We start from the raw sequence: 14,499 nt of genomic DNA on the forward strand, positions 1-14,499 counted from the left end.
ACCAGAAATAAACTCTTTTCTCACTGACTTTCATTGAAAGTTAACAAGGCTTTATCTCCTGTAAAAAAGCTGCTTTATAGATACATGTTTTTCATTGGCATATCTGTGCTGTTCAGGGAAGGTTTTCTAGTATATTTTGGAGCGTTTCTGTTTCTGCATTTAATCAGGGTCATTTCAAGGCATAGCATATACATATTGGTTAAGTCAACTCCTCTTCTCATAAGTATAACAAAGTAACATAAAGTATGCGTTTATTAGAAGGAGTGTCCACAAACATTTGGACGTATAGTGTGACTTACAGCATTTATAGTCTTATACTCAAATAAGCAAAAAGTGCAGGATTCACACTGCAGTCAGAATAAAAGCATCTTTACCTCATGCGTGTCTGTGTGTGTGTGTGTGTGTGTGTGGGTGGGTGTTTGTGCAGGCACTCATCTTCAGGGCAAGTCTACTATTTGGAAAGCACCTAGCTATCATTCACTAACAGTAGCTCTGCTTAACCCAGATTATTTATGCTGTCTGTGCTTATCTTGCATGATGAATGTAGTATTATAAAGTGTGAACTGTGTGTTTGTGTGTGTAGACTCAAGCTTCTTCTTAAGATGCATGTGTAGGTTTGTCTGTAAATAGTGACGCACCTGTGTAAATGGGAGGGGATGAGTGTCTTTCTGTTTCTCAGGAAGATTTTAAAACACACATAGAAATTAAAACACACTGAACAAACTTAGTCACAAAGGCTGAATAAGGAAACAGAGGAAACACACACTTGTTCAGACAGTCAGTTCTGTAATGTTTCTCTCTGTACTAAATTTCCAGCATTCTTATGCTCATTGATGATGTAATTCTAGACTGACTTTGACTCTGAAGCTAATTCAGCCGAGAGGACCATGATTGAAACAGAAGAATATGGGGCTACACTGTGTGCAATAAGGAAGAAGCTCAGAGGGTTTACAGAAGGGAGCGTGAGCTAGCGTGCACATGCGTGGTGATAAAATGCTCAGGTCAATTGTGTTGCACACGGGTAATTACATACGTTGGCCTTAGGGCAGCTGATTTACATGTGTACATATGTTGCAAAAGACTAACAGTTACTCTCGCGCGTTACTGATGCAAGTGTCTTTTGCTCAATTATCTTTGAGAGTGAAGCAGCTGAAAGGTGAGTTTTAGGAAAATGTACTGTTTGCACAAAGTACTAGTTATTTTCCTCAGCTATGCTGATTGAAGCCGCATTATAGAGCTTCTCTTGAGACCACCAGACTCATTAGGCTTAGAATGTAAAGAATTGTATAGCTGTAATACTTTCTAACAGTCATAATAAGAAATGCATTTGCAAAACCAATTGAAAAAAAATTATTCCTGGATCCTCATTTCACAAATTGCCTGTTTCAGATCTCTCCGTTTAGAAAACAGATATACAAGTTAACCAGCTGGTTGACTCACCCAGTTGGAGCAATTTTAAAAAGCTTTACAGAACATGTACTACTAATCTTTTGCAGTGTTATAACTAAGCTAACATTTGCATCTTCTTTTATTTATTTTATTTTTCGTTGTTAGAGGGGGTTATTGTTAGAGGGGGTATAGACGTGAATTTGAATCTTGTTTTTTCGTATGTCAACTTTTATTTTCTCGCAAACCGTATCATACAAATAAAATTTTGTCCGTTTTATCTGTGTTGGAAAAATGACACTGCTACCCAGCAATCTGTGTGGTATTGCAAACACTGTTCAATGAGGTAGATAAGGTTAAACAGCAGAATATTTTTTTATTACAACAGCAGTCTGCAATGTGGTTACAGTGTCTTTTAAAGGGCAAAATAAAACCATTTCTAATTATTTGTAATATATCCTTTGTTTTGCAGATACCTTCTCATCTAACACTTGTTCTAAAGTTAATTGTATTAGTTTAGGAGTTTACATTGGGGTGGGACAAAATATTTATAGTAAAATATATGGTATCGTTTTGTTTTGTTTTGTTAGTTTAGGGATACAGAGCATCAAAAATCGATATTTTTTATTTTTGGCATTAATGTATATATATATTTTTTTTCTTCTGTAATCATATGTTACACGGTTTGAAAATATTTTAGTATATTGTAGTTGTGTTACTTAGACAGTTTAACATCAGCAGAACAGTTCTAATATTTGGCAGTTGATGGCTATTTTACTGTCAGTGTATGTGTTTTAAAGAGACACGAGCCAGCTACATCTTGTACATTGTTTCATATTGGTTGTCAAATTCTGTGAAACTGACACCAATAAATACATAATTACTGGCATTTGCTTATTTTATAGTATTTTATCCTCTTTAGTAGCACTGTGATGCTGTGAAGTATAGTAGAGAATTCTCCTGTGATATATATTGAGTATCACAGAATCACAGCAACGTATTGAGATAATATCGTATCGTAAGATGACCTGTGATTCCTAACCTAATTCATGTCCTGTATTGTTGTAATAACAGCCTCTAGTCTTCTGTACAGTTCATATGTTAGATGTTGCAACATAGCTAAAAGGATTTGATTGCATTCAACAACATAGTGAGAAACGTAGTGAGGTCAGGAACTGAGCTTAGATGATTCTGGATCTTTAATTCTACTAAAAGTCATTCCCCTTCACTCCAGAGAACACAGTTCCACTGCTCCACACCCCAGAGCTGGGGGGGTTCATACCCCACTTTGCTTAACATTGTGCATCATGACCTTAGGCTAACATGCTGTCCTGCTGTCAGTGCTTTATATGGAAATGGATGCACTATTAATGAGCAGAATTTACACATTAGGACTGCCTGGGTTCATCTGAGCATACTGTGCTTCTTGCTTTATTAGTGGTCCAATATAAATTGATAATACCTTATATATCATTATAATATGATACTAGTTTGTGTCTTTTTGAAAGCATGTATTTGGCAGAGTTGAAGATGAAAGGATATGTTAACTGCACAGTGTGTGAGGAACAAAGCATCTACAGTGTATCCAAATTCAGGGATACATGCAGGGAGGAGAGAGAGATACATAGAAAGAGAAAGAGAGAGAGAGAGAGAGAAGGGGGGATGGGTGAGGCATTCCAGGAAAGGTCACCATCAAAGATTCATCCACTCGAGTCTTTTGAAGGGCTGTCTTTGAATGAGATAGTGAGATAGCGTGTCCTCTCTCTCTCTCCAGCTCACTGGACACTCCACTCACTCCCACAAGGTCAACATGGAGGCTGACCCGTCACTGCACGCACACACATGCTACTACATTCTCTATTAGCCTATTAATAGACAAATGGATTTACCTTTTAGAAATCATTCTGAATATTAACAAAAAGAGATTTATGCACATTATTTTATCTTTGCAACATCTGATCATCATGATTCACTACCCTGGTGTCTGTAATGAAGTAATAGTGTGTTTATATTTAAAACCATCCCAATGAACTCAATGTTAGTTTTTGCTATTTATAGGTATATGTTTGAGTAAAATGAACTTTGTAGTTTGTAGAATAAAACAACAGACATTTCTCCCTAATTACAAATAAAAATATTGTCGTTTAGAGAAGAAAAGGAGAAATGGCTGTTTACAGTTTTATGGCATCTTGACATGTTCTCCTCCATCAGTCTTACACACTGTTTTTGGATAACTTTATGCCACTCCTGGTGCAAAAATTCAAGCAGCTCAGCTTGGATTGATGGCTTTTGATCCTCCATCTTCCTCTTGATTATATTCTAGAAGTTTTTAATTTGGTCTTTTATTTTTTCCAGAGCTGAATATTACATTATGTGTATTAAAAATATGGCACTTGTGACTTTGTGACGAGTATACTTTATCATATCCTGAGAAGATTTTATCCACATGCATTTAAACCTGGTAGACACATGCATCTCCAGCTAGCCAGAGCAAAATCCAACTGTTGTATAAGGTAGAAAATGCAAATATGCCTATTGTGAAGCACATATTACTCGTATATTGGTTGTACTGGGAGGGGTGTTGTTTGTTGAATGTATCTCTGAGATGTGGATGTGTTAGAATGTGCTACAATGTGGCTCAAATGCATCTCAGAACACCAGCTGAAATGTTTTGAATGATCAGAGAAATAAAATACTCAGATACTAAAAATTTAAATGACTGACTTGTGTAGTAAGATGTTTTTTAAGTATTATTATGTTAAAGCTGTTTTTATTTCATTTAATGCAGAGTATAACCGATACAGAACAGAAATAGGAAGCTATAAACTGTTACATACCTCATTATTTTTGTAATACCTGTATAAAATACACAATCAATAACAAATTTTAGTTCCATAAAGATCCAATTTTTGTGAAAGCGATGAGAAAGTGAAAAAATCTAAATGATGATAAATTAATAATATTTGCTTTATATAGAGCCTTTCCTGAAAACTTCAAAGCACTAAACAAAACAGGCATGAAGAGAAGGTACAGTGAATCAGGACAAGCCTGCACACAAACACAAGAATAATGCAGGTTAAAACGGACATTTAGCATATGATAAAATTACATTTAAGAAAAATATAAAATGTCTAAAAGAGGAAGCAAAAATAATTATGAAAGCATATTAAAAGAAAAGTAAAAAACATGATGTGAAACGTACAATACTATTAGTTTAGCAGCTATAAACAAAAATGGATGAATAACCTTCTATGGCATTATTTAAAAAATGTGTTTTTAATATTTAGGAATATATAAATAACAAATGCTATAATGTATGACATTCATGCAGTAAAATACCTTTTTTAAATCCATTACAGTGCATTTCAGCCTTATATTCAACTATAATTCTTCATTAGTTTATTCTTTATTTAGCCCAGGAGGAATCTGTGCTCAAATGAAGCATTTTAGTTGAGACTAAACAGGAAGAGCGGCTAATTGGAAGGTATTTTTGTGCTAATATGATAATTGTAGGGATTTATGCACGGTAAGTGGTTTTGTTATTGTAGGAGGATGCAGTGCTGGAGTATCCCCTCTCAGAACATGACTGATAGCGCTATTTGCAAACCCTTTGCACCTGCGATGCTGGAGGCTGTTTGGCCAACCCACCTGCATATAACGCAGGCAGCCTTTTTTTTTTATAAGAAACTTTTGAGATTAGTTAAGATGAAAAACTTCTATCTCCACTTGCTTTACTGGGCCACAGCGTGCCAAGAGTAGATGGAGAAGAAAGAGGCAGAGAGCCGAGGCTCGCATGCGGCTTCCAGAGAGCCTGTAAAAAGCCAAGCGTTCTCTGGACCTCGCTGCATGCGATACGGTGCCAATCAGTGAAGCCCTGTGTGAATGAGTGACATCATGGGGTTGGCAGCAGACCCGGGCCTATAAAGAGACTGTGAATTAAGTGCCAAAGCGTGTGGAGAATCCGGAAGCCTGAGGAAAAGGCACATTTACTCATCCTTATACAAGAATAGCACAGAGGCCTCCTTTAAACATAAGAACAATTAGAGTAGCTCTCCAATTTATCTAAACCATCATCTCGCATGTGTGAGCTAAGATACACAGAGTACAGTTTACCTAAAGCATTTTAGCATTAAGAATCTTAACATGGAGAGAGAGAGAAAGAGAGAGTGCTCAGTGTGAAGCTCACTCGACCATCCAAGCATCATCTTAGTGATAAGAACCTTTTTTATTTTATGATTCTCTCACCAGTGCTGACTGACCTGCAAAGACAATAATAATTATGCTTATGTTAATATAAGAGTGGTGTGACAAAAATGTAATAGGATGATGCTTCAAACTATATGAATGGAAATAAGACATCTGTAATTATGTAAAAAATATTTTTTAAATAAAACTACATAATTGCTACCATGGACAAAACCATATGTGTGTGAATTTCAACAGGAGAAAGAAGAAAAAAAACGGTTTTCAAAAAAAATCATGGTTTTCAATGATTAGTGGGGGAAAAAAATGTTTAAAGTAATTTTGGAGAATTTCTATTGTTCTGTCCTTCTATTCGACTTGAAGCAATTTAAAGAAGTGGTGTCGGATACACATAAAAGAAGATACACTGGAAAAAAGGAGGTATGATGTTTATGTGACACTGACAATATGATAACCATATAAACCGTGTTCACATTTTTTTTTTTTTAAGTTTTGACCAGCCTGAATATATAAAAACTCCCAGCAGGGTACAATAAGTCTTAACACACTGTGCTGCACTATTGTAGGTCCAGTTAACCAGGACTAATTATGCTCTCTTTATTGCTGACGATATCCACAGTAGAAGAGCATTGTGGAATAACCCTAATTCAACAAATATCAGTTCCTATAATCTTAATGTGTATTTTGCTACAATATTTAAAACCTAAGAAGAATAAAGTCCACAGTAAGTGCAGTAGAAACTTTACTGCATAATAGATCTTAAAGTTTGGTCATTCTTATTGTATAACGACATGCTGTGTAGACAAATGTAGCTAAAAGCTACTATATAAAGCTCTTCAGTTTGTGTCAGTACTTTGTTGGCTGTGTGTTACTCTGATGGGTAGGCTAATGTGACGTTACTGAAATGATGGATTTATCTGGTAAAAGGAGAGAACACTTGAGTGCGTGGGCTGGTTGGCTTTCAGTGGGGAATATGTATGTACATGTACACTGTATTTCCAGGTAGCTTACACAGGGGATCTGAGCCTGCCTGAGGCATTTTATTCTCTTATTACTTACTGACAGTTAAATGACTATCATTAGCCCACATGTATGCATGTATACATGTGTATGTGTGTATACATACACACATACACATATACTCATACATAAATCAGTTTAACATACAAACAAATACACAGAGGAAAGCACCTATAAATGTGCATCCAAACTACTTTTATATAGAGCAGTTCAGATCATACATGCATAAAGGCAAACACATGCATCAAACCTTCCCATGCACTCAATAATATAGTAATAATAGTAAAAATAGTATTATTAATCACTATATTTTAGTTCATACTATTGTTTAATTAACTGCTCAATTATATATTATATGCATATTAATATATTTATATCACTTACAGTCTGGTTTATATTTATCTCCCCATAAATCCCTATCTGTCTGTACATAGTTTTGTATTTGCCTATACAGTATAAACACATTATGAAATTTAACTGCACGTTTAATCATTTAAGACTAGGGATGCACTGAAAATCATTTTTGATTTGAAACAAAAACAATACAAATTTTCATAGGTTTCATTTTTTTTAATAAATTTCCACAACTTAAATTGCTAAATGTATTTTTGTTCTTCTTTCTGAAAATGATAATTGTTTGTTATAAATGATTGGGCCATTTCTCTTATTTGGTCGAATATTGAACACTTTTTTTTATTTGATATTATTGGATAAGAATTTTGTGTTTCCATATATGTGGTGCATCCCAAAAAGACAAATTTATTGCAATTATATTTTGACTTTATTTGTTTTGTATTCTGCCTTCATTTGTGCACTTCAATGTTCCTCAATGTGTTTTTTTTTCTTTTCTTTTTTTTCTCTCTATGATAAAGTTGAATTTGATCTGATCTGATCAATAGTAGTAGTTTTATTATTAGCAGTAGTAATTTTAATTTGTGCGTTAAACACATTAAAGCACACATAAAAAACACAGTGGTAATAATAATAATAAGATTAAGAATAAGAATAATAGAAAATTTGATTAAAAATATGCAACGTTACATTAAAATGAAGCAGCCAAAAAGCAGACACATATAAAGACTATAAAGACGCGCGCGCGCACACACACACACACACACACACACACCCCGCACCCCCACCCCAATCTGTCAGAGACCCACCGCAGCCCGTGGCCCCGCCCCCTCCTCTGTGCTGCTGCTGCTCGAGCGCAGGCATGAGGAGGCTCCTGATTGAGCGCCTTTTCGCCCAGACCTGTCAGCGCTCCGGCGGGTGGCGCCTCCTCCCTGCTATAAATCCGCAGCGCTAACTCCATCCAGCGCTCCCTCCACCACGCTCCCTGCACGCTGCGCGCTCGAGCGGCTCAAAGCGAGAGGATGACCGCAGACTAGATAAGAGTCCGTCCCTGTCCTTCTCTTTATCTCTATCTCTCTCTATCCCTCTATCTGTACTTATCTATTTCTGACCACCAGAAACAACCCTTGCATGCTCCTCTCAGTTCCTCCTCCACCACCAGCAGCAGCAGCAGCAGCAGCCAGACCAGCCCCCTCACCACCAGCTACCACCATCTCCAGCAGCAGCAGCACCAGCTCGTAAATTGGAGTTTCGTCTGGAGGAAAGATGAAGGCTACCGCTCCTCTTCGCCCCCACAAGGACTCCACCACCATCACCAGCACCAGCATGCGCCCTCCCCACTGCGCCACCATCACCACTACACCGGAGGAGGAGGAAGAGGACCTGCTGTGTCTTCATCACGACATGAACGACTGCTACAGCCGCCTGAGGCGCCTGGTGCCCACCATTCCGCCGCACAAGAAAGTCAGCCGGGTGGAGATCCTCCAGCATGTCATCGACTACATCCTGGACCTGCAGCTGGCCCTGGACGCGCAGCCGGCCCTCTGGAGGCCCGTCTCCACCCGCACGCCCCTGGCCGTGCTCAACACGGAGCAGGTGAGCGCTGGAGAGGCTTGGTTGAGCGTTTTGGAGGAGAGAACGAAGCCCAGCTGCGGTGGGGTTGTTAGTTTTTTGGACCCCACCCGTTTTACGGATGTACTCCGGTCCCTCGCGCTGGGATTGGCCGGTAGAGCGCTAGGCCCGCCTATGCGGCGCTACGATTGGCTAGGAGTTCGCAGTCCCGAGCAGTCTGCAGTCTGTGCGAACTCCTAAGCCAATCGTAGCGCCGGATAGGCGTGGGGGCGGGACATTTGCGGAATACGGGTGGGAAAATATATAAATAACGCTGTTGAATAACATGATGATGTGTGATATAATGTAGGTTAGCTAGGCTATGTGTAGTAGTAGATAAACGAGTAACTTACTTACTTTTTTAACGTTTATATGGCGTTTATATGTGGTTTTATACATACATTGTGTGTGTAAGTGTGTATGTGTGTGTGTGTGTGTGTGTGTGTGTGTGTCTATTTCAACAGTTTTTTTTCCTGGTCGTTCTCCTGCTCTGAACACACAGCACACCTGATTGAACTCATTAGCTAATTAGCTCACACACACACACTTCCTCACACACACTTAATAGGTGTGTTATAGCAGCAGAACACTACAGCTGATCTAGTGTAATGAAAAGGCTGCTCACCATGAGAATAAGGAAACAGTGAGCTAGCAAACTGAGTGCATCTCCTCATGATGCTCGCTTATGTCCAGACTGTTAGTAGCATACAACCTGTATGTATCTGTGTGTGTGTGTGAGAGTGTGTGTGTTTATATATTTTCTCCTTCAAACAAAGGGTTATAATACATAAAATATCCCAAAGATGTTTACTAGTCATGTTAATTGTGGGATAAGTGCAGGTTGTTGGGCTGTGTATGTGCAGTATTCAGGTCTCATTTTAGCTCATAAATGTGTATGTGTGTGTGGATTTGTGGTTTACACTCTGTTTAATTTTTTTAATTTCAGATAACGACAGTGGTCAATAAACAGGAGGACTCAATTTTGTGCCGCTGAATTGTGTATCCAAATGGTGAGTGCTCTAGCCATTTCTACTTTCTACAATTCTAAGATCACTGTTCACATTTTTATACAGAGATTAGAGTAGCAGTCTTATTATTAATGCAATGTCAAAATAAATAAATGAGAAGCAGAAAATGATCTCAATGGTTTATAGAAACATATGAAGTGTGTATATATAGTCAGTGTCCTGCAAAAAACTATATCTCTATTTTTACATTATGATGAATGATCATGACAAACAGACCAATAGAAACTTTGAACCTTGTAGCCACTGTGGACACTGTGTAAATATATCTGGATGGGTAGACCAATAGAAATTCTATAAGCTCTTATGTTACATTTCTAATTAAATTGAAGAGCATTTTGCCTTCTCCTGTAGTCACTATTTTGGAGATAAATGTTTTTTTTTTACTGGACAGCTAGAATATATGTAACATAGTACTAATACTGATACTGCTAGCAAATAATTATGACATGGAATTTAGTGTTCAAAATTAAGGCGAAAAAAGATAGATATTCATATTCGTAAAATCTGTCACTCCTTTTTTATTACAGGTAATATTTTTCTGTAATCTGTAAATGTATTTGAAAACAACCCTCAAATATAATGGAGCTAACCAAAATTTTAATGTTTTATATTGGTAAAATATTCAGCAGAGCATTGACAGATTAGCTTCACTATTCTTCACTACTGTAGACACTTCCTTTAGGGCAGAAGTCCATAGAAACTGTAGCATCAGCTCTGTTCATCTAATTTTTACATAGGTCCTACTAGGGTTGAGCTTTCTTTACAGAACTCGATAAAAGCATGTGACAGTAACCTGTGAATTGGATGTGAATTAGAATTAGAAAAATGTCACACATTCACATGCTGTCATAGAGAGATTGGTGAACAGCACATTACACAGCAGGAAGAGCAATAGCTCTGCATTTACAATCAATGAATAAATTAATAAATTCAGTGATGCACCCGTAACAGTGATTATTAATAGTACTTCTTATGACAGTTTCATGGGTGGATTAAGCCTGATCTGTTCTGAATCGTAGCATCAGCTTTTTAATGGCAATACACCAGATTTAGTCTAAGATTAGGCCTAAACTGACCCCAAGAAACCAACCGCTTATCAGTGGTCTGAATCTGAACACTTCATTCTGTGGGCCTAGTTATGTGTTCGCTTTTATCCATAATGGCTGCACTGTAAGTGAGGGAACACTGGCAGCATTCGGACGCAGCTGTACTTTTACGCAATAAATGTCCCTAGTGTAGCAATCTCACTAACAGAGGGTTAAAGCAGTGGCTCTAAGGTGAAGTGTCCAGACTGGTTTGCCTGCAGCTGTGTGTGTGTGTGTGTGTGTGTGTGTGTGTGTGTGTGTGTGTGTGTGTGTGTGGAGAGTGAGTGTAGCAGCCCCGGCCTGTGGAGCGCAGCGCTTGTTGTTTGACCTGGTTTGTTTTGGGTTGTTGATCAAGCATGCCCTCTGTTTTGTCGGTGGCGCCAGTCAGTCTGCAGCACGCGGTTCACACACCCCCTCTATTCATTCGCTTCTCACAGGTGTGCAGTGAGCCCGTCCAAAGCCAAGCCGAGCTTCGGCAGGGAATCCGACACACACCAGGCCCAATCACAACGAGGGATTGCAAAGCAGTCCTAAAACTAATGGCTACTAAAACCATAACATATAAACATTTCAGTGTTAACCGTCAGCGACGGCTGAGGCGGCCAGCTCTCTTCTCCCTTCAGTCGGCTCTGTCTCAGTGAAGGAGAAAAGCTCGATTTGGACAAAGAATCTCTCGCTGTGTCTCTCTGTGTGTCTCTCTTTCTCTCTCGCTCTCTGTCTCTCTCTCTCTGTCTCTCTCTTTCTGTCTCTCTCTCTCTAGCAGTGCTGAGAGCGGCCATTCGATTGACTCAAAAGACACACAGGATAAAAACCTCTTGTCCAGTTTTTACTAAGAAATGCCAGACTGTAAAGCTTTACGAATAACATTGAACCTTAAAAATCTTCTGACATCTATTGTTAAAAATAGGTGATTTGTGTTCAACAGAGATTTCTCTGCGATTAAAACTGTTTAATATTGTAAAGAAGGAAAATATGTGTTGACGAATAATGCTGTAAATAATAATGGGGGAAAAAATCGGATGTTCTATAAATGTATGCGGAAAAAATATCTATATGCCCAGACTATTGTAATTATAAGATATTTTTTATTGAAAGGTTTTTGTTTTGTAAATATTGTGTTTTCACTTATGTGTAGTGAATAAATACTTGATTGTTCTGCTAATAAAGATCACGCGTCATTAAGCTAATTATGCTTCTTTGTCCTGTTTACAGGTACATTTTATAAAAAGAGTGTTTTGACATTTGAACTGGATGTTTTGGCATTTAAAGAATAATTAAATAAAATTATGATTTTTGTGTAGGACATTTTACAACTGATGCTGACAAACAGCAGCTTTACATGGTAACATGGTAATAGGAAACAAATATAATAAAAAGGTCAACAGCAAATAAAACAAGCCAAAGGCAAAGTGCAAAGAAAAACCTCTGACAAGCTAAAGAAGAACCAAGATTCACCCAATTCTCCTCCGATTAAAACTGCTCATAAATTATTGATAAAAAGTTGCATAGTAATAGTAGCAGTGCTGTTGGGAATAATGGTAAAATAAGTACTGATGATGTTGATCATGTTAATGGTAAAAACACTACTACTACTATTAATATTAATATCAGCATTTAGAATCCATGTGAATTGTATCAGTAATGGAGAGTGATAACCTATCTGAGGCAGATAGAAGTAGTTATATTGTGGGCAACAGTCAAACTCCCATCAATGTCAGGTGGACAGTCATTAGCACACAAAAAGGTCAAGAGATGAAATTAGTTCAGAGTTATGGAGTTCAGAGAATGTGTGTTATTATAAGAGTGTGGCTAATAAATCCAGCAGATCTGATTAAAAGAACAGCCTAACTAAAAGAAGAGAGCCAGGAGGTAACACAGACAAGATAGAACCCTGAAACGCTTGCATCTAACTGCTCCACTAAATAATATAAAATGTATAGTGTAATGTATGAATGCTACAGAGTATCTTCAGTGTACGAATGAATAAAACCATAGAATCTTTATTATATACTGTCTGAGCAAGGTGAAAAAAACTATATATATATATATATATATATATATATATATATATATATATATATATATATATATATATGCATACAATAAGCTATTTGAATAGACTGTAAATAATTGATTGTATTTTGTATGTATTCTTTTTTTGTTAGCTTTCATTGCTCATTTAGTTCAGCTTTCAGTTTTACTCTAATGCTGGAAATACAAAATAAGCTAAAAACACAATGCATTCCTTTTGCTCACAGAATATACAAGCATTCAGAATGTGAACAGACGAGGAAGCCGAGTGAAAGACCATAAGAGCGTTTTTAACTTCAGGTATTTGTTCACTGCTTGGGAGGCCTTCTATATATAGCACTGTTCTCCTTCATGAATCTTTGATGGTCATCACGTTTCAGATTTCCATACCGTGCCTCCACAAAAAACCTGAGTAAACGAGCCAGAATGATGCAACTGCAGCCCCACTGTCCCAGCGCACAAACTGTACTGCAGTGCAACCCCAGCGTGAACGGACCACTCTCACAAAGTACAGTAATACAATTAGAAGGTTATCTCCTTCAGACTACCAGACACTTCACAAGAAGGGCACTGTGAAAAATAAGGGTTTCTAAATGGCTCCTGGCTTGGCTGTTTTGTTCTTGGAAAAACTTTAATTTATACAGAATATTTTAGGTCATAAAAAGCCTGTGTTAAATCTAAAAACATTGCTCAGCGCTCACTTACAGGAGTGCTTGCTTCAACGAATGGTTCTTAAAGGACCTGAAAGTGGTTATGGCATGACTCCAAGGAACCTGTTTCGGCACTTTTATGGGTTTTTTTGTTTTTTTTTTAGAGTGAGGATCTTTTTCTTTCTGATTAAAGTTTTCAAAGTTTGACTAGAACATATTTCAGTATTGTATTTTATCTGTGACTTATCTCCTGTGTTTTCCAGACTTCAATCCAATCTAAAACACACACACACACACACACACACACACACACGTTCACATACCCAACACATACACACACACTAACACAAATGCAGAAATAGAAATGTGCTTCTACAGTATTTTATCATTCATTACCAACCTCTATTCATAACTCCTACATAATATCTTCTCTGTTGAACGGAACTTAATATCAGAAAGTTTGAGCAGGACTCAAATATTAAATGGAATTGTTTATCTAAATCCTCTAAATACGTGCTGATATTTACCATTTTATATAATAACATATGCTTGATAATATGCAGACTAATTTCTGTATGCTCATGCATATGTATATAGCAGTGCATCCCTAAAGCTTTGCCTTTTATTTTTCAAATTTTCATTATAACAGTTTTGCTTTTCACTTAGTATCAAAAAGAAATGCATATACTGCACATTATTATGCATATGAATTAATTGCATGCGGGGAATAATTGCCCTCTTTGTTAAAAGGCTGAAATTGCATCATTGATAGAGAGTGAACTGTACGCTCTGAATGCTTTCCTAAAGCATTGTCCATTAACTCATACAGGACTCTACAAGCTGCTTCTGGGAAAACTCAGGCATTAATGTGCTGTATTGTCTTCAGTATGGCTGGTTGATTTGCGTGTCACCTCCCTCACTTTCTCCCTCTCCCTCTCTCCCTCTTTTCTCTCTCTCTCTCTACTGTGCCCCCTAATGGAATAATCTATTCTGGATTTGAATAATGTTGAGGAAGGCAGATTCTTCTGCTGTGTGCTAAACACAAATACGCCTCCTTCTGCAACTTAAACGTGACCTTGACAGACATTGAATTGTGAAAAAAAAATTTGTAGGATATACTCTAACCAGAATCAA

General features: G+C 37.5%; 1 protein-coding gene across 2 annotated transcripts; it reads left to right on the plus strand.

The window, feature by feature from the left end:
* Window positions 1–7,836: 7,836 nt before the first annotated feature.
* On the plus strand, window positions 7,837–11,871 carry id4 (inhibitor of DNA binding 4). 2 transcript variants are annotated; one of them, XM_007250448.4, is made up of 4 exons: window positions 7,837–8,003; window positions 8,079–8,556; window positions 9,518–9,581; window positions 11,122–11,871. In XM_007250448.4, the coding sequence occupies exons 2-3, from the start codon at window positions 8,227–8,229 to the stop codon at window positions 9,563–9,565; spliced, it is 378 nt and encodes a 125-aa protein (XP_007250510.1). In that variant the 5' UTR covers window positions 7,837–8,003; window positions 8,079–8,226; the 3' UTR covers window positions 9,566–9,581; window positions 11,122–11,871. The 2 variants fall into 2 exon arrangements, with proteins under 2 accessions (XP_007250510.1, XP_007250509.1); XM_007250447.4 differs by having other exon boundaries at window positions 7,837–8,556.
* The last annotated feature ends 2,628 nt before the right edge of the window (window positions 11,872–14,499 follow it).

Source organism: Astyanax mexicanus, chromosome 6 (genome assembly GCF_023375975.1).
Source record: "Astyanax mexicanus isolate ESR-SI-001 chromosome 6, AstMex3_surface, whole genome shotgun sequence".
NCBI lineage: Eukaryota > Metazoa > Chordata > Actinopteri > Characiformes > Acestrorhamphidae > Astyanax > Astyanax mexicanus.

Excerpts from the sequence above, each read along its gene's own strand:
- id4 (XM_007250447.4), top strand. The coding sequence starts at position 8,227 with ATGAAGGCTACCGCTCCTCTTCGCCCCCACAAGGACTCCACCACCATC. Across the intron at positions 8,557-9,517 it reads CCGTGCTCAACACGGAGCAG|ATAACGACAGTGGTCAATAA; the intron begins GTGAGCGCTGGA and ends TTTTAATTTCAG.